Genomic DNA, 21,797 nt, shown 5'->3' with positions numbered 1-21,797 from the left:
CAGGGGTAGGAAACCTTGGCTCTTTTATGAGTCATGGACTTCAACTCCACGACTCATAAAAGAGCCAAGGTTGCCTACCTATGGCCTAGACCTCCTTCCTCTTGTTCTTCATTGAGGAAGGGAAGGTTAGATATTGGAAGGGAAGGTTGGACACTGGACAAAAGTTGCCTAGTATGGTGGTGTCCAGCATGGCTTCTTAAGGAGGGGGTGAACTGTTTAAGAGGCAAAAGGCAACCCACTTCTCAAGGATGAATTGACCACCACTAGAGCCCACCCACATTTCACTCCTGGATAGCCTTAGCCATGAGGGGCGTGGGTCTAAAGGGTGGCTATGCTCACAGTCATAAGGATCACACCCACTTCTTCAGGTCAACAGGTACAAACTGCAAACAATAGGATAAGACCACACCTCAAGAACCTCCACAGAACCTGTAGAAATGAGGGCATCCAACTGAGTAGGAATCCAGGGAGCTTTTCAGAGATGCTGTGTCTATGGAGATTCTCAGTCATCCAGGACAAAGGTGATTTTCAAGAGGCAACTGGACTTTCTTGTTTTTCTTTAAAGATAATAATAATAATAATAATAATAATAATAATAATAATAATAATAATAAGAATAAGAATAAGAAGAAGAAGAAGAAGAAGAAGAAGAAGAAGAAGAAGAAGAAGAAGAAGAAGAAGAAGAAGAAGTTGGAAGGGACCTTGGAGGTCATCTAGTCCAACCCCCTGCTCAGGCAGGAAACCTTATACCATTTCAGGCAAATGGCTGTCCAGTCTCTTCTTAAAAAGCTCCAGTGTTGGAGCATTCACCACCTCTGGAGGCAGGTTGTTCCACTGGTTAATTGTTCTAACTGTCAGGAAGTTTCTCCTTAGTTCTAGGTTGCTTCTCTCCTTGGTTAGTTTCCATCCATTGCTTCTTGTCCTGCTTTCAGGTGCTTTGGAGAATAGCTTGGCTCCCTCTTCTTTGTGGCAGCCCCTTAGATATTGGAACACTGCTATCATGTCACCCCTCACTCTTCTCTTCGTTAAACTACACATACCCAATTCCAGCAACCGTTCCCTATATGTTTTGGCCTCCAGCTCCCTAATCATCTTTGTTGCTCTTCTCTGTACCCTTTCTAGAGTCTCGACATCTTTTTTACATCGTGGTGACCAAAACTGGATGCAGTATTCCAGGTGTGGCCTTACCAAAGCATTGTAAAGTGGTATTAGTACTTCACTTGATCTTGATTCTATCCCTCTGTTAATGCAGCCTAGCACTGTGTTGGCTTTTTTGGCAGCTGCAGCACACTGCTGGCTCATATTGAAGTGATTGTCTACTAGGACTCCGAGATCCTTCTCACAATAGTTACTACTATTGAGCAAGGTACCACCTATACTGTACTATACCTGTTAATTTGATTTTTCCTGCCTAAATGTAGAACCTTAGTTTTTTCACCATTGAATATCATTTTGTTAGATAGTGCCCAGTGTTCGAGTCTGTCCAGATCCTTCTGTATCTTAAGCCTATCTTCTGGAGTATTGGCTATTCCTGCCAGCTTGGTGTCGTCTGCAAATTTGATGAGTTCCCCATCTACCCCCTCATCCAAGTCGTTAATGAAGATATTGAAGAGCACTGGGCCCAGAACAGAGCCCTGGGGCACCCCACTACACACTTCCTTCCATGTAGATGCAGTTCCATTGAGGACCACACATTGAGTATGGCCTGTCAGCCAGCTATGAATCCATCTGGTGGTGATGCTGTCTAACCCACATTTTTCTATCTTATCAAGTAGTAGGTTGTGATCTACTTTATCAAATGCCTTACTGAAGTCCAAGTATATTATATCCACAGCATTCCTCTGGTCCACTAATTTTGTCACTTGGTCAAAGAATGTAATAAGATTTGTCTGGCATGATCAGTTTTTGACAAACCCATGTTGACTTTTAGTGATGACTTTGTTTGCATCAAGGTGTTCGCTGATTTGTTGTTTGATTATCTTTTCCAGAATCTTCCCAGGTATTGAGGTCAGGCTGATAGGTCTGTAGTTTCCTGGATCTATTTTTTCCCTTTTTTTGAATATGGGAACTACATCAACTCTCTTCCAGTCCTCTGGTAGTTTCCCAGTGCTCCAGGATCTATGAAAAATATAGTTCAGTGGTTCTGAGATCACGTCTGCCAGTTCCTTGAGAACTTTGGGGTATAATCCATCTGGTCCTGGTGATTTGAACTCATCTAGGCTGGACAGGTGTTCACTTCCCTTTTTTTTGCCTATCTTAACTTGTGTTTCTATTCTGTTTTTTATGGCACTGGTTTTGGTAGGTTGGACTGTTTTTTCCCTTTGTGTAAAGACATGCAAAAAAACGAGTTAAATAGTTCTGCTTTCTCCCTATTGCTTGTCACCTTCTTGCCACTTTCCCCCACTAATGGACCAATCATTTCCTTAACTTTTTTTCTTGTTTTTTATATGTTGAAAGAATCATTTTTTGTTATTTTTGACTTTGGTCGCAAGCCTTAGTTCATTTTGAGCCTTAGCTTTCCTCACTTCATCTTTGCAGGCACGGGCTATTTGCTGATATTCTGACTTAGTTATGTGCCCCTTTTTCCAATTCTTATACTTGTCCTTTTTTGCTTCTCATCCAAGAAGCTTCTTCAGCTATGAGAATCTCCATTAGACATATAGCTATGCACTTTGGGATGAACACACTTTGAATGGTGTGGGAGTGTGAACATTGCAGACTACAGGAACCATTTGTACTTCAGTTTGAGATGCAGGCAACACAGAGTCATCCCCAACAGCCTGCTCCTGTCTTCAACAGTGAAGGGACACATAGCAGAAAACATCCTGCAGCCAAGAAGGCTCCACACACATTTGCACTACTCAAGTGACCCTGAGGACACAGTGGCTTCAACGATCCCCTAAAAGAATGCAAATGACCAACTGTCTGCAAGGAATATAAATCCTTCCATTCTCCACCATCCAGTCCAAGCTGAAGAAACTTCTTGGATGAGAAGTGAAATGTCTTCAAAGAAAGCAAGAAAGTCCAGTTGCCTCCTGAAAAAGCACCTTTGGGACAGGGATGCTGTACAAATTATTCAGCACAAACTGGAGGTAAGACTCAGGGTGCCTCTTGCCATGGAGGGTCTTGGTCACCCTAGGTAAGGGTGCTAGTCAACTATCTGCACACTGGCTAGAAAAAGAAGCGTGCTGTTAAAAAATTCGGAAGTATGCTAGTATGAGGTGTGAATTATTGACGTTTTGTGGTTAGCTTAGGAACACGATACTGCATTTGTGCTTAATATGGTAAATATTAATGTACTGCTAGTTCTCTATTTACAATCATTTGTTTAGTGACTTTTCAAAGTTACAGTGGCTCTGCAAAGAAAAAGATTTACAGCTGATCCTTGCACTTATAGCCGTTGTAGCATCCCCACAATCATGTGATCAGAATTCAGATGCTTGGCAACCAGCATGCATTTATGACGGTTGCCAGGTTCGGGGGGGGGGTTATATGATCACCTTTTGTCAGCCACCTTCTGACAAATAAAGTGAATGGGGAGTGCTGGATTCGCTTAACAAATGCATTGATTTGCTTTTTGTGCCGAAAAGGTTGTAAAACCCCACATCATTTAACAACTGCCTTGTTTAGCAATGGAAATGTTGGGCTCAGTAGCGATCCTAAGACTAAGTCAAAAACTACCTGTAAAGAGGCAGGAATTACTGTAAAGGAACACCTTGTGATTTTGTGTCATGTAACTTGTGGTAAATGCTGTGCAGTGGTGGCCAAAATTATGGAAACCTTTTGGGAAAAGTGTACAGTAGAAATGCCACCTTTGGTTATGTTTCCACCATTTTTTTTCTAATTGCTTTATAACTGTAGCCTTGTTCACTTAATAATACTATTTTACATCGCTTTCTGGGCGACCAGTCAACTCTTTGCATCATTACTTTAATTTTTATTATGTTTTACAAGCTCACTAAATGAAAGAACAGAAAAAAACCCAACCAACTTGATAGCGATCACATAACACACTGACAAATGTCCTCCTCTCAGCTTCCATACAGGACATCAATAACTGGATCCTACTGTGATCTGATTGGCTCATTGCCAAAACAAGATGGCACCTGATTAGCTCTCTAAACACTCATCCTCATTGGCTGCAATCAGATGAAGGAAAACTACCTGATATCAACCTAAGCAAGTTGTGCTTCCTTTTTCTGGTTATTTGGCTATACCTTTTCATAGAATACAATACAGATAATTGAACAAACTATGTTGCATTGCATTCTTGATTAAATTATCTTTCCATTGATATATAATTTTATAGTACTACTCCAAAAAAAGGTGGTGTTATTAGCCATCAAACCTCAAAAATACACTTTTCCCAAAAGGTTTCCACAATTTTGGCCACTACTGTATAAAACCCAGCAGTAGGCATTGGTAGGGCTCTGAGAGAGACCTTACTGTGTCAGTTTTATGGCAGAATAAGTTATTTTTGTTTGTAATCTCCACCTCAGTGTGCTCGGTTTTAGGCTTGGGCACGCCAGGCCATGTCCCCAGTGTTGGGCTGATATATAGGACTCCTGAAAGCCTTAAGAGACTCCTGGATATAACAATTGCTGTACTCCCATCCCTGATCTAGATTCTCAGATGATGTCACACCTGAAATACAGCTGACCCAGCCATTTCTCAATAATGCATTCCAGATCCTTCCTCTCATCTGTGATTAAATGACCAATGAAAGGGCTGACCTAGCATGCATTATTGAGATTAAATCACAGATGAGGAAGGCCTTATTACAGACTAACCTGTTTAGCAGCAGCAGCTGCTGCTGCCAAAAACAAGGACCTCTGTAGGTTTGTTGACCAGGAAATGAGGCTGAGTTCAGGCAGTTAGAACTCAACACTATATAAGATGCCAGGATCACTTACCCTAAGGATGTCGTGCCTCCTATCTCCCACCATATCTCCCTATAATTGTTACCATCAAAATAGACTGATTCACCCCAATCCCCACCCCAGGTCCCATCTCCCAACCCAGGACCTCCCTATACCCAAAACGAGATCCCCACATCTCATCCCTAGGCACATACTCCAAAAAAAGGAAGGCGGGGAGTATCTAAGTCCCCCAGCGCTTAGCATACAGGGCGGAGGTACAAAAACTATCCATATGCTGTTGTAACAACAACTTGCACCTGAACATTGGCAAGACAAAAGAGATGGTGCTAGACTTCTGGAGGAAAAAGGAGGAACCTGCCCCACTTTACATCGGGGAGGACTGTGTGGAGAGAGTTTCCTTCTTTAAATTTCAGGGAGTCTATCTCTGCGAAGATCTTACCTGGAAAGTAAATACAACCCAGGTGGCTAGAAAGGCCCAACAGAGACTTCACTTTCTCAGAGTCTTGCGGAAGAACAGGGTAGAACAACGGCTAATGACCCTCTTTTACCGGTCTACTATAGAGAGCGTCCTCTCATACTGTATTGTGGTTTGGTATGCTGGTCTGACAGCCACGGATAGGAAAGCATTACAGAGGGTGTTGAGCACAGCACAAGACATTGTGAGCTGTCCCCTGACACCACTGGATGACATCGCCAGGGCTCGCTGCTTTGGAAGAGTGAGGAAAATTCTCAGGGATGACTCACACTCTGGACGGTATCTCTTTACTCTCCTACCATCGGGTAGGAGATATAGGAGTAAAGCTAGCCGTACCAACAGGCTGAAGAACAGCTTTTATCCATGGGCTGTTAGGTTTTTGAATGGGATATAATTTTATAAACTTTATGTATGATTGACTTGCGAGGCCAGAGTGTTGTGCAATTAGCTCACATGGTGTAATAAGATGAAGGGTTTGTGTCACTGTAAGTTGGGGGTGGGGGCATGAAGGGATGCTCAGCCAATCAATGTATACATGGTTGTACTTTGTCAATAAAGGTTCATTCATTTGTTCTCAGTGAGAACGAACAAAGACAACTACTGCCCTTACCAAAACTTCCATCTGTCACACTAACATCAGCTGCTCTCACTAGATTGCTAGGGGACACCATACACACAAAGGCCAGGCAATATCCATAAGTCAATATAAATCCACTGGACCATCCAGATGATAAAATCCGACAGCAAGCCCAACCACTACAAAATGATTGCCATGCTATCTTTTCCATACACCTGGTGATGAAGACAAGATCTGCAACAGTTTCTAGGCATGAGCCTTGGGCTGTCGCTAAACTGCATTCATTCAGTCATCCTGACTTGTACTCCTTTGGATCCCTAAAACAGGAAGTAAAGAGAGCGCTCCACTAGATTGCTGCCAGTCCCCCGTGAAATCCAACTACTGTAGGCACCATCAGGAAGTTAATACTAGCCACTGTAACTGCATAGTACTCGTGCCAAACAAATCTAAACTCTGGCAGGCAAAACATTCTTGCCAAGATCATCACTTTTGCCACTCAGGTTTCAGCACCACTTCTAAGTCTCATATCTCCCCCATCATCTGCCCAGCTGCCGGCCATTTTGCTTCCACAAAACAGCAAGACACCTGTACGCACAGTCTAGCAAGCTTCTGCCAGCCCAGCTCCTATTGCCAATGCTAACTCAGGGAATAAGGAAACACCCACAGATTTTCTCCCTTACAGCCAGAGGAAAATTCAAGGCCCCGGGTTCAGCTGATCTGGCCCAAGATTCAACTCGGAACAGTCCAATTCATCACCAAAATACATAAAACAGATTGGATCCAGAACCCCCAACAAATCAACCTAAAAAAAACCCCAAAAACACCCACAGGAAGCCTGCACCACACGGTGTCCACTTGTCATCTTGATTCCAGCTGTTTGATGGCAATTGCTTGATGAAAGTTGCTGGTAATACTTTGCCTTCATATTTGCTAGACAGATTCAGTTTTCTCAATCACTTTTTTGTTTCAGAAAAAAATATCTAATTATCAAATTCTCAGATGCAGTTATTTTCCTAATTTCATTTTGAAAATACTTTCTGGTATTGAAGGTTCTCCAGTGTAGGGATTATAAATTTTAGTGAAAGACACACTATGTTCCCAGGATGCAACGTATAGCGCTGGCATGATAGATTCACTGTTAATACATTCTGAGGAGGGCAGAATTTCTTCATTGTAATGCCAAAAACATCATACTGCTTTATTTCTTCAGTTCTTTGCAACTTTACAATTAACATGCACCTGTTGCACAGTGCTTCATTCTTGAAGGAGAACAAAATTAAACATCCATTAATTGTTCTATTATAACAACAGAGATAAGTAATAACTCAACACCCAGACACAGTGCTATTATGAGTACAAAAGGTTTATACAAAGAAACCTTAGGTCAGATGATAAGGCATAGAGAAACTCATGTGTTTGTTCACCTAGAATTTATAGAGGAAAGGAAGTAGAAGAGGAGGGGAAATTGAAGAGGAAAGAAAGAAATTTTAAATACAAGTTTAAGGACTTAAACAAATCTTTTAAAAATGATTAAAATGTTGATTCTGGAAAAGTTACAAACATCACGGGTCCAGATTGATTTGAAATAATATTTTGAAGTTAATTATAACAATCCTTACTATAGGAAAATCTTGCTTTGAATCCTTAAAAAAATATGATAGGATGGGACTTTGAAGGTTGGACACTAGAAGGAACCAGAAGAAACTAAAGATTATAATTAAAGGAGAACAACACTTAAATGTGATTTATTAATACAGAATGAGGCAAAATATTTTAACACTGCATGTATTGTGGGATATTTGTGAACAATGGACCCCAAAGGTAAGAGTTTTAGCTCTTAAATCTGAAAGTGGATTTAAAAATGACAGGCTACAAGAATGATATGGAAAAGCTGCAGGATACACAAATGAAACTGGCTGATGACTTGAGAATTAAAATGCATATACAAATAAGTCAAAAGAGCAATTTGGGTAATTTCCTATATTGGATTTACAAAAGAGACTTTTGTTAAAGTTCTGAAGAATTTTGTAAGAAGCAATAAAAGAAAATGAGAAGAAATCAAAGTCTTGGACATTATTTGAAGGGCCAAGACTGTTTAAGTAAAGATCAAGATTGTTTAAAATAAAAGGAAAGAATATCAAAATTGATTTGTTAAAGTTTAAAAGGATATGTCGTTAACTCTGCTAACCTTTAATGGACTTTGCTGACTGGGAACAAACAATGAAGTTTTAAGGATTTGTTTATCAATAAGAGATGGGAAATGGGAAGAAGACATAATTTGTTGTATTTTAAGATAAGGTGTTGTTACTAAAATTGTTTATACTTGATATGATGAAAGAGGAAATCATTCTTTATATATATATTTCTTTTTCTTTAATATAGGTAGTCCTCAACTTACACCCAAATGTTTAAGTTATGAAGGCCTCAGAAAGGATGTTTTATGGCCCATAAAATATTTCTGGCTTTTGTAAAACATCTCACACCCACCCATCCCCATGGTCACATGACCACAATTTGGGTGCTTGGCAACCAGCTTGCATTTAGCTCTGTTCCTGCAGACCCACAGAGGATTTCCCCTCTATTCATGGAGGAGAGAATAAATCTTTAAGTGGGCTCCAGGAATGTTTGAGACTGAAAGGGCTGCCTGCTGGGAGAATTTCAGCTCCATGCAGATCTATGAAATCTAGCAGGCACATCTTTTGCTCTGTCTACTTAATGGCCTGGGAGATTGCTTAATGACCACAACCAAGGGTGCCATTGTGGTAATTGAATAAAGTCACATGTCATCTCAGTTAACTCACTTAAGTACCGGTATTACTTCACTCAATTACTGATATTCTGGTCCCAACTATTGTCATTAATTGAGGATTATCTGTATATTCTCTCCCCCCCTTTCCCCCCTCTTTCCCCCCTCTTTCTTTCTTTTTGATTTTTATTTTCTTAATTTGTATTAGTTTTTCTTCTTATCTTAATTATCTTATCTTATAATTAAGGTAAAGGTAAAGGTTCCCCCGCACATGCGTGCTAGTCGTTTCCAACTCTAGGGGCCGGTGCTCATCTCCATTTCAAAGCCGAAGAGCCAGCGCTTGTCTGAGGACGTCTCCGTGGTCATGTGGCCAGCATGACTAGACGCCAAAGACGCACGGAATGCTGTTACCTTCCCACCATAGTGGTCCCTATTTTTCTACTTGCATTTTTACATGCTTTTGAACTGCTAGGTTGGCAGAAGCTGGGACGAGTAACAGGCGGTCACTCTGTTACGCGGCACTCGGGATTCGACCTGCCAAACTGCCGACCTTCTGATCGACAAGCTCAGCGTCCTAACCCACTGAGCCACCGCGTCCCTCTCTATCTTATAATTATAATTATCCTAATTATAAGAGTATTAATGGTTTTGAACTGGTGTTGGAGAAGACTTCTGGGGAATAATACCATGAGCGACGAAAAAACAAAACTATACACCACCAAACAGCAAAAACAAATCAATCTGAAGATACAGATGACTAAGCTCAAATTTTATCATATATTGACACATTGTGAGAAGACCAAACTCCCTAACTTTCCATAATGTTGGGAAAGGTGAAAGGAAAGAGAAACAGAGCACAACCAGAAGCCAGGTGGATGAATTCAATTTTATTGGCTAGGAATAAATTGTTGAGAGACTTGAAAGACCAGCCTGGAAAAATCCATTTGTGTGATTGCTAAAGAGCCAACATAAACTTGATGTGACATAATCAATGCTGAGAAGATGCATGAAATATAAGACTTTCTCTAAATTCTTAACCTGCAGTCAAGTGCGAACAAAATGACTGGCACTGGTACCAGGAAACCAGATATTCTTTTTTTATCTCTTCTACATCAAGCAATTACCCTCTTTGATTATATTAAAATGTCATATAATGTCCTCTTCTATTCACTGTTTTTTTTTCCTTTTATTTTTCCCCCCTCTGGAACTGTGGTTTCCCAGTATTGTAAGAATAGCTAGAATATCTGTACTAAATACAAACCACTTCTGCCTAGCATTGTCAGTCCCACCCCCTTTTTTAAAATTTTTCCTTTCTATGACTCACTGACGAAAAGATTCAGGATAATTTTCATGTGGTATGAAATAGAATGGAATAACAGAGTTGAAAGGGACCTTGGAGGTCATCTAGTCCAACCCCCTCCTCAGGCAGGAGACCCTATACTATTTCAGACAAATGGCTGTCCAATCTCTTCTTAAAAACTTCCAGTGTTAAAGCATTCACAGCTTCTAGAGGCAGGTTGTTCCACTGATTAAGAGGTATAAATGACACCTTTTGGAAATAATGTTATGATGGAACCAGCCATTTCAATTTAACATAATGGAAGTAAAAATATAGCTAGGTCTTTTAAAATATCACATGTTCATTCTTCTTCTCTGTTGGTGTCTGTATGTCTACGAGCAAGCTGATAGTAATAATAATACAATGCTCATTGGTGTACCAAAGCTATTTTTTTTCTTGAGAAAAAGACTTTTTTACATCTTTATTATATGTATTGATAATGAATATGTTTTTCAGTTCTTTAGATAGACGACCTTACAGGTGAAACTCAAAAAATTAGAATATCATGCAAAAGTTCATTTATTTCAGTAATGCAACTTAAAAGGGGAAACTAATATATGAGATAGACTCATTACATGCAAAGCAAGATAGTTCAAGCCCTGATTTTTTTTTAAAAAAAAATCCCATTTATATCCCGCCCTTCTCCGAAGACTCAGGGCGGCTTACAATCTAAAGCACAAATCAATGTGCTTAGCAATAGCCTTCATTCTATGTATATGCCTGCTTATTAGGGCTTTCGCCTCCCCCCCCAAGCAGCATTATTACAAAGTCAGCTTATTGCCCCCAACAATCTGGGTCCTCATAATTGTGATGATTATGGCGTACAGCTCATGAAAACCCCAAATCCACAATCTCAGAAAATTAGAATATTGTGAAAAGGTGCAATATTCTAGGCTCAAAGTGTCCCACTCTAATCAGCTAATTAAGCCATAACACCTGCAAAGGGTTCCAGAGCCTTTAAATGGTCTCTCAGTCTGGTTCAGTAGGAATCACAATCATGGGGAAGACTGCTGACCTGACAGTTGTGCAGAAAACCATCATTGACACCCTCCATAAGGAGGGAAAGCCTCAAAAGGTAATTGCAAAAGAAGTTGGATGTTCCCAAAGTGCTGTATCAAAACACATTAATAGAAAGTTATGTGGAAGGGAAAAGTGTGGAAGAAAAAGGTGCACAAGCAGCAGGGATGACCGCAGCCTGGAGAGGATTGTCAGGAAAAGGCCATTCAAAAGTGTTGGGGACTTTCACAAGGAGTGGACTGAGGCTGGAGTCAGTGCATCAAGAGCCACCACACACAGACGGATCCTGGACATGGGCTTCAAATGTCGTATTCCTCTTGTCAAGCCGATCCTGAACAACAAACAACTTCAGAAGCGTCTTACCTGGGCTAAAGAAAAACAGACCTGGTCTGTTGCTCAATGGTCCAAAGTCCTCTTTTCTGATGAGAGCAACTTTCGCATCTCATTTGGAAACCAAGGACCCAGAGTCTGGAGGAAGAATGGAGAGGCACACATTGCAAGATGCTTGAAGTCCAGTGTGAAGTTTCTACAGTCTGTGTTGATTTGGGGAGCCATGTCATCTGCTGGTGTTGGTCCACTGTGCTTCATTAAGTCCAGGGTCAACACAGCCATCTACCAGGAGATTTTGGAGCACTTCATGCTTCCTTCTTCAGACAAGCTTTATGGGGATGCTGACTTCATTTTCCAGCAGGACATGGCACCTGCCCACACTGCCAAAAGCACCAAAACCTGGTTCAATGACCGTGGGATTACTGTGCTTGATTGGCCAGCAAACTCACCTGACCTGAACCCCATAGAGAATCTATGGGGCATTGCCAAGAGAAAGATGAGAGACATGAGACCGAACAATGCAGAAGAGCTGAAGGCCACTATTGAAGCATCCTGCTTTTCCATAACACCTCAGCACTGCCACAGGCTGATAGCTTCCATCCCACGCCGCATTGAGGCAGTAATTGCTGCAAAAGGGGCCCAAACCAAGTACTGAGTACATATGCATGCTTCTACTTTTCAGAGGTCCGATATTGTTCTATGTACACTCCTTGTTTTATTGATTGCATGTAATATTCTAATTTTCTGAGATTGTGGATTTGGGGTTTTCATGAGCTGTACGCGATAATCATCACAATTATGACAAATCAGGGCTTGAACTATCTTGCTTTGCATGTAATGAGTCTATCTCATATATTAGTTTCCCCTTTTAAGGTGCATTACTGAAATAAATGAACTTTTGCACGATATTCTAATTTTCCAAGTTTCACCTGTATATTTCACCTGATATATCCGTTTTTCTCATACACTTTTGTAATACTGTACTTGAATGTCATGAGTTTTGATGTGCTGCCATCTAGTGGTTAGATTTACTGCTTAATTCAAAGTAACAATCAATTGGTACCTTCTCAGTTGACCTTGGCTTCCAACACGATTTTAGCACAGTTTCTTGAACAGCAGCAGCTACCAAATTCAAATATCTGGTTTTACTACAGTGTAATATTCATTATTACCACTTTTCTATAATATTTATGACCCAGTAAGGAGCTTAGTACTGTAATATAAATGGATGTAGACCCTTAACCCCCCCTCTCCCCAATTTGCTTTTTATTTAGGAATCTGTAGAACTGAATATACTGGAATGGATCCAGGGACCAAGGAACAGAAGGAAAAGAGCTTCTTTTCCACAAATGCTTATACAAGAATTTGTATAAGAGTTCAGGCAGCATTGTCCTTTGTACTTTCCTTACGCAGGTCACTTTCCCAAATAAGATGTTTGCAAGAACATCTAACATATTTTTCTTACTGAAGATTAAATGATATCTTGGTGGTCTCTGAGCTTGGTTGTTTCCTTGCACATATTTCATTCCCCAAACTAGGTAAAATCATCAGTGCTAGTAGGAAGTGGGATTTGCTCTCAATTAATATTGACTTGTCAGGCATGGTCCTGCTGTTTTTCATTTTGTTTTGGTTGGTTGGGTTGTTTACTGTTGGCTTGTTTGGCAATTCTTTGATTGGGGTATTGTTCACTCCTTGATTGTTGATCTGATGTTAAACTTGGCTTTAATCTATGGTCATCTTGGCACTGATTGCTCAGTTCTTGTAATATATCTGGAAATGTAAAGTGTAATTATAGAACCAATGTGATACAGGAGTTAACTGAGAAGACCCAGACTCCGCTCTACGTTTAGCCATAGAAATTCAGTTGACACTGAGTCAGTCTATCTCTCTTCACAAACACAAACATTACCCCACAAGATGATTGTTAAGGGGGAAAAAATGGAGGAGGGAGTAGTATGCTTGCTACCTTTAGCTCCTGAAGAATATAAACTCATGCATATATAGAATAAAATGTAATTCTCAGATGGCTGAAAAGCAAAATTGTCCAGATTGTTGTGTATTTGTTCAGTAAATGCTGGCTCTTTGTAACTCAGTAAACATAATTTCCCAGGTTTTTCTGTCAGTATCTGTTTCTTTGAGTTCTTGTGTCACCGGTGATATTATTTATTTCTAGACTTTCATATTCCTTCAACTCTCTTTTTAAAAATGATTTATAGTTAAAATGCAATACAATATGTTATATAATAATAGTAAATTCTACAAAATAAAGTAACAAGTAAAAAGTATAATTCCACTGTACCATATTTTATTCACAACATCAACACTGGTCTCTAAAGACCTTCTGAAACAACCAGATCTCAACAATTTGTCAAAAGAACATGACGGAAGGACCCCATTTTATTTCTGGAGACAATCTATTTACACTGGGGGGAAGCTGTGATGGTGGATGCTATATTGCAGGGGTGTCAAACTTCATATTTATTATTTATTCATATTTATTAAATTTTTATACTGCCCTTCTCCCGAAGGACTCAGGGCGGTGTACAGGGCAATAAATATTAAAAACAAAGTACAAAAGTTAAAAAACAATTAAATATTATGCCCGATATAAACAGTAATTAAAACCATGTTAAAACCCCAACCCTTAACCCATCAAACCAGGCCGGATTGCTCAAATAAATAAGTTTTTAGATCCCGCCAGAAGGAGCGAAGGTCAGGGGCCATCCGGAGCTCGACCGGCAAGCGGTTCCACAGGTCTGGCGCGCCCACAGAGAACGCCCTCTCCTAGGGGCCACCAATCGACATTCTTTGCAATGTCATGTGGCATCTTACAACGTATCATGACTTTTTTGCCTTTGCCGGCAATGGAGTGGGTGCGGTTTTGCTATGATGCATCCGGCCCGCAGGCCGGCAGTTTAACACCCCTGCTATATTGTTAAACCATATGCTGTCAGAATATGATGGTTGTATATTTTAAATTACAGGTAGTCTTCAACTTAACAACCATAATGGAGCCTATAATTTCTGTTGCAAGTCATGATGGTCCTAAATTGAGGACTACGTGACCAGACCCGATTTTATTACTTTATTTTGCAGCAGTCATTAAATGAATATTATGGTCATTAAGTGAACATGGCAGTTGTTAAGCAAACTCCGTGGTCATTAAGTTAATTAATCTATTTCTTTGGGCATTGTTCATTGAAAACCAGGTGAAAAGGCTGGAAACAAAGAAAATAAAACATTTAAATTATAGTTACATGACTAGGGAAAGCTACAACCGGTTGTAAAGGTGAACTGGTTGCCAAGCATCCAAAATGTCGTCAAGTGACCACTGGGGTGTGTACAAACATGGAACTCTGGAACCAGGTTTTATGGGGGAGGGGGTCTGTCATAACTTCGAGAGGCTGTCTGTACTAGCTTCGGTTGGCTCCTGTGTATCCTATTTAGATATCTTACTTAATAAGATCCTTCTATCTATCCTTTTAAGATGTGCTAAAATGCCCAAACCCTGCAGTATGTAATTAGAAACCTACCAGTACACATTGTAAAATACGTTAAAATCTAACCTTTCTTAAAAAGGATGAAAATGTTGTAGTTTTCAGGAATTCCAGTTCACAGTTCAAAATGGCATTTGCTTAACTATATATCTTCCAGCATAGCTGAAGGGAGGCAGAATCAGGATATGATGGACAAAGTCATTCAAGTATCTTATAGCCCATAACATCTTCTAGCAAATTCTCAACATATCTGGGATCAGGACATTTTGTGGTTTGAGAAATAGCATCTGAGCTGCAAAAATTCCCATTTTGTGCAATTGGATTTAAAGTGCTGTCCTACTTGGCCTTTAAATGCTCATCAAAATGAACATTTTGAGCTTATGTATAAACGCATATGCAAAGAACTATATGGAAATACAGAAGTATAATCACTTTTTATTTTAATTATATACTTACGTAACTTCTGGTAGATTCTTGTAATGGTAATGCAACAATTCAATAAGATCCTTACCTTTTCTCCACCCCTTTCAACTTAATAGAAATCAGTGTTTTTCTTCTTGGGCAGCTTGCTTGGGACTGATGATTAGAATGGAAAGTTCTAAATTCTTGCCTGATTTAACTTCTGGTCTTCTTTATACAGTATGACTTCATTTGCTATCAATAGATGTTTTGGTGGGAAAATATCATTTTTGTTGAAAGAACTATACTTTCAACATGCACTCAGCCTCAGCAGCTGAATTGGTAAGGGGAAGTCAACACACTAACCATGTAGTTATGCAAGCAGCTTCTTGTATAGGTATAATCTATACATAAACAATTAGCTCCTTGCAAGCGTTATTTATAGCTCTGTTAACTTTGTGTATCAATGGAGAAGCTGAATTGTATTCTCCTGTAAAACCTTATCCAAAGACTATGTTGCTTAATAAAAAAAGAGGCTAAAAATTAGAGTAGGTTTCCTTCACAGTCCCTTTATCCCACATTCTGTTGAGTGAGATCAACCTTTATTTTTTTCCCCTTTGCAGCTTATTACACTATTGAAGGTCAGGGATTTTTATATATTTTCATTTATTGTTTCTTTTATTAAAGATAAACCTTAATTAAATATTTTAGTGATTTTAATTTTTGTTTTTTTTTCTTCCCCCCCAGTTTCCTCATAGTGCTGATCTGCCTTATATTCAGTGTGCTTTCCACGATTGATCAATATGCAACTCTGGCCACAGGGACATTATTTTGGATGGTATGCCTATGGATATTTGCTTAAGTAACATATAATTTGTATGTATTTTGAGAAGAATTAAAATTGAGATATAGATATGTGTTTATATGCATGTACTGTGTATATATTTGGTAATGTTATTTGGATGTATTCTAAAGCACTGTAATATGAAGTATAATCAGAAACTTATCAATGCATATTTTACAATACTTTCATCTTTTTTTCTTATTGATTTGTATCTGTATGAGAGTAATATGGATAACGTGGGAGGAAGAAGTAGGTTTGTGCAAAACTTTTAGGTTCAGGCATGGAATGATCTGTAGAAATCTAAACTGGTTTTCATTATACTGTGGATAGTGTTAATTTGGCCATTCCAAGGGTGATCCAATGGTTTTCATCATCCAAACCATAAGCATTTTGTGATGTTTTTAACATGGTGTTCCAGGCAAAACAGTTCTGTTTTGGTGACCACATCCAGAATACGTCAGCTTTAGTTTGGACTTTGGAGGATTAATTTCCAGAGTATCTTTTGACTATACCACAGGTCTGCAAACCGCGGCTCCGGAGCCACATGCGGCTCTTTCAGCCATCTCCTGCGGCTCCCAGTCCTCTGCCATGTGCAGTCCAAAAAAAAAGTGGGACTAAAAAAGTTCAATCAATTCAAATATGCAGGGTAGGTGCATATCTCGCCTTGGCTCCACTCTTCAGTCAAATCCTGTTCTGCGCAGGCGCACACATTTTTTGCGGCTCCCAGTTTTTCCTTTTGTGAGGGAACCGGTTCCGAGTGGCTCTTTCACTGTTTCAGGTTGCTGACCCCTGGACTATACCATATTGGTATGGTTCAGAAGAGAAGGATAACATTGCAGAGAACTTGTTTCTGAGTTCTGTTTCAGTACGTTTTGGACATCCCTACATAGAAGGAAATATCCTCTAGATTGTCCCACGAGGTTTAACCAATTGAGTAGGGTGATTGAGCAAATAATATGTATGACAATTCTCAAGGCAAGATGTAAAAATCAGTCATATACAGATTTTTTTAAAACTCTCTTAATGTTTTTAGTATTTTTGTCCAGGTTAAAAATGCCTCAGTTGATTTTATATATAGCAAATAGCTGAGAAGCTGAAATTGATTCATTTGATAATAGACAATTATTCTGACATTAGAATACACAATCAAACATTTCTTTTCAAGGATTTGTACAGTCTATAGTTTTTGTTTTTGTGCATCAGTGTTATCCCCTGATCCATACCAGTCCAATAATGCTAACAATCACTTGAATGTTCCATACAAGTTAAAGAGTACTCAGTAAACAAGTCCTCTGAGTCCTCCATTGTCAGCACGTGTGTCGGGTTCATGAAACGCATACTGAGAGTAATATAAGCAGCCCTCCCCAGCTATTATGTTTCTTGCTGGTATCTCAGTAGAAGTTGCTGGCATTGCATTACCTGACTTAATTCCTTGGGGCAAGCCAGCATTTATATTTCATTTCACTTTGGGCACTTAATCCTGCAGTTGTTTCTTATGTTGGGATTTCCCCATTATATGTGCTTTAATATTTAATGTAGGTAAAACAGTACCCTCCTTTTTTCCAGAGAGTCAACTTTCAGAGTTCAAGTTCATATGAATAAAAGGCCCAGTTTTTGTGTCTTTCATATGCAGCTCAACAGGTTTATAGCACTTGGGTTAAGTCCTTCTTAATTTTGTCTTTTATTTATAGAGTTATTTTTACACAGATCTGGTAGTGAATAGTTTCATATAGTGAATGTAGAAATACTAATTAGCTTTCATGAATAACAGATTAATTGAGTTTCAAAGAACAGACTAGCTTTTGTAACCTGGTAATTTCCAGAAACATTGAATTAAAATTTCTGCAGTTAGTGTTTGAGACTTGGAATACCTAAAATTCTAGAATACCAGCACAAATTGGCAGTATGTTTGAGAAAAAAGTATTTCAACATTGAGACTAGTGGAACAATGATTAAATGGGGTTTTGGGAAGGATTTATTGGGGTGTCTATGGAGATTCTCAGTCATCCAGGTCATGGTTGTCCCAAAGGTGCTTTTTTTTTGAGAGGCAGACAACAGAATCATCCCCAACAGCCTGTGCCTGTCTTCAACAGTGAAGGGACATAGGGTAGAAAAGATCCTGCAGCCAAGAAAGCTCTACACCCATTTGCAGTACTCAAAGGACACAGATAAACCTCCAACAACTCTAAAAGAATGCAAATGACCAGCTGTCTGCAAGTAATATAAATCCTTCCACTCCCCACCATCCAGTCAGAGCTGAAGAAGCTTCTTAGATGAGAAGTAAAACGTCTTCAAAGGAAAACAAGAAAGTCCAGGTCCTTTCTGAAAAAGCACCATTGGGACGATTTATTGGGATATAAGAATAAAAAGATAAGGAAGACCATGGAGAGCATCAAAGATAGATTATGATGGTCTTTGAAGTGTAACGCTAGTGCCATTAAGTTAGCAAAGACAAGCTCAGGTACTGGCGATTATATGGAAATGTTTACAGAATTATTTTTTGTGGCACAGTATGAAAATGATTTTCCATTGCTTTGTGGAATTTGGTCATCCCAAATTTAACAATGAACCTGGGATTGCTTCAGGGCTTCCAAGTACTAATCAAATCTGGTCTTGCTTAGCTTCTTAAGATTAGTAAACGTGATATAGTTTAAATTAATTTAAGTTTTATGATAAATCTAATGTCATATGAATGGATTTCTGCCCATATGACAGGACTTTATCATTTTGTTCTCCCCCGAATAGTTCTCTTCCTACATAAGAGCTTTGGTGTCCTTCACTGATAAACAGGCTTGTAGACCAGAGAACTAGTGTGGAACTGGTTTCACAGAGCAGTTACTGTCGGAGGAGCTTTACCATTCACAAAATGGCTGCCTATTACATTCACTACTCAAAAGACAAACTGATGATGCATGTACTTTGCCATCCCTACATGCTATCATCTATTTGGGGGCATATTTCCAAACAAAGTACTAGACTGAAATCTAAGAACATAAGAAGAACATCCACAAGGCCTATTAGAACCTATCCAGAGGTATCCTTGGAAGGTGGTGCTAGAAACTGAAGCTTTGCTTGGCAGCCTGCTATTTTTCCTGTTAATTAATTAGCAAAACAATTATGCACACATAGGAAGCCTAGTAGTCTCAGAGGTTAGAGCTACCAAATTTGAGTAACCAAATTTCAGATGACCTTTAGATGATAGCAAAGAAATATAGACAGTTTAAAAGTTTTGCTACCCTTTAATGGCCACTTGAAATTTGATAGCTGAGAAATGGTTGCCCTATTAGAGGCAGAAATACAAAAGCATAGGAGTCATTTCATGTACACCTGAGAAGCCTGTGGTTCAGATTTTGAGAGAGTGTAGGGATTGTCCTTTTTTACACAATATAGTAAAATGTTTCTCTTTATCTTGATTTGCTTTTATCAATAAATATACGTGATCTTCTTTTGCATTATTACTTCCTTAAATAATATATCTGTGTTTCGTCTGGGCACTTTAGTAGCTTTTCTTGAGTAAAATATTTTCCCCTGTGAATTAGAAATATATTTTTGAAAACTTTGTTTTGCATGTTTTATTTTGTTAGACCTATATAATTGTCCTCTTGCTGGATGACTTTAATATTTATTCAATAAATTGAGGAAAATAACTGTTAACAATTACTGACGATTTTCTGAGTTTAAGAAGCTTTGAATGAAAATTTCATTCTCTTTGAAAAACAGCTGTTTAAATTCAGTAACAAGAAAGTAATGCAAAGAAAATGAATTATTTGTTCAATTTGTACAAGATGGAAACCAGTTGAATAAATTGTCTACCTTTTGTGCCGAATACAATCCTGCAGAGACTGTTGAAGAGAATAGATAAATGCACAGAGACTGCAGTTATTGCTATAAGGCTTGTGAAATGAGAAAAAATCAAGAGTTAGTGTGATTATTTTTTTAAAAAAAAGCCTACGCACTTCAGCATTAGAAAGGAAGCATAATGACATAATTTTGCTGAAGATCTGGATGGAATTAAGAGGAAGAATTGAAGTAAGACTTGAAAGTATGAGAAGGGCTGTTTTTTCCCCCTTAATCTTAAAAATTATAGACTATAGCATAATCAGAAGTATCACTGACCATATGAGAAAAAGAAAACAGGATATGTTTTAATGTTGACATCCTTGCATCCTAAATGTAAAGGCATGCATCGCAAGATCACCCTAATGCAGACATGTCAAACACAAGGCCCGGGGGCCAGATCCGGCCCACGAAGTGGTTTCATGTGGCCCGGGAAGCCATCCTGGAAACAGTGAGGGAACGGCCCCCACTGCCTTGGCCTTGGACCAGGGACCCTCCTCCTGCCAGAGACCCTCAGATCTGTCCCACTTCTGCCCAGGCCCCCATAGGCACCCTTGATGCGAACAATGTAGAGCTGGCCATGCCCAACCAGTAGGCCATATGCACTTTAGCCACGCCCACCCAGTAGGCCACACCTACCCAGGCCACACCCACCCACCCCACCCTGAGGGCAACCACAATGCTGATGTGGCCCTCAATGAAATTGAGTTTGACACCCCTGCCCTAATGTATTATCAATAGAGGAAGAAAAATTATTCCTTCTGAGTTTTTATATATATTTGCTATATTAATGTCTCCTAACAAGAAAATAAAAATACTGTATATCTGTGTATTCCAATTTATACTTCTTCAAATTTTATAATACAGTTTGTAGCTTTAAAAATGCATACAGGATACGTTTGCACAAATGATGCCTATAAAGAGAAATAGCATGTTAAAAGCTCTATTAAGAAATTGCATGGTGAAAGTGTATGTTAGAGAAAATAGGCATAAAAATACATGCATAAAGAAATAAGTAGATGTAAATGTGAGCAAATTGTCCTGTTAATTTTTGGAAAGGCATAAATATGCAAAGGTAACTGAAACTGAAGTTTGCAGATTTAATCTCTTCTTAGTTCTGAGGGATTAAATGCAAAGCCAATATTTACTCACTTTTGTGCTATAAATGAAGTTCTTTCGAGATTAAAAAGGAATCAGGTACTTAACTGGCCTTGTAATATGAGCCCACAAACTCTGATCTGTTTTTCTGTTTCCTGATTTTTAACAAGTCAGTGCTTAGATGTTGGAAATTCCACACTAGCAATTCTAGTTTCTTTTGAATTTTAAAGTAGAAGGTTTTTTTTATTAAAAACATTATATATTTTTAGCAATTGGGTACTAATTCGAAATGCTTCCAGATAAAAGCAAAGCCACATTTGAAATAATCAAGAACATGATGCGAAGTAGTTTCGTTTTACAATTATTTTCATGACAGAATTATCAGTGAGTTTTAATTCAGACTAGATTGCTCTCAAATGTTTGTAGTCAGGATTAAGACTGGGGCTCACAAAGGGAATGCAAAGCAAATTAGCATGAGGTAAGCACCCCTTGTTCAAGCATAAATGTGTCTGCATTCTTTCGAAGGCTTAGCTCCGAAAAAGGCACTTTGTCTAATTGCCTGTGCATCTGTGTGCATGCATAAACAACATTTCCTGTGAAATTAGTACCGAAGTGAAACGGATATGAATGCAACACACAGATTCAGACAACCAACTAAGTGTTTCCCGCACCCAAGTGAGGCTTCTGGAGAAAGCGTATGCTTTAACACTTAGAGAACAATACAACATTTATTAATATTCTATACATTTTATAGCTGA

At 39.0% G+C, this 21,797-nt stretch overlaps 1 protein-coding gene across 1 annotated transcript in view; it reads left to right on the top strand.

Annotated features, from left to right (window-relative positions):
* The window catches only part of KCNQ1 (potassium voltage-gated channel subfamily Q member 1), a gene marked incomplete at its 3' end in the record, with an annotated part of 409,143 nt that overhangs the window by 45,580 nt on the left and 341,766 nt on the right, over positions 1-21,797 (top strand). Inside the window, exon 2 of the mRNA XM_083348468.1 lies at positions 16,008-16,098. Coding sequence (XP_083204594.1) covers positions 16,008-16,098 — 91 coding nt within the window. The remainder of the gene's footprint in view (positions 1-16,007; positions 16,099-21,797) is intronic.

This window comes from Vipera ursinii, assembly GCF_947247035.1.
Source record: "Vipera ursinii genome assembly, chromosome: 1".
In the NCBI taxonomy this organism is placed as follows: domain Eukaryota; kingdom Metazoa; phylum Chordata; class Lepidosauria; order Squamata; family Viperidae; genus Vipera; species Vipera ursinii.
The sequence above is the reverse complement of the archived record's forward strand: the minus strand, read 5'-3'. Positions and strand labels throughout refer to the sequence as shown.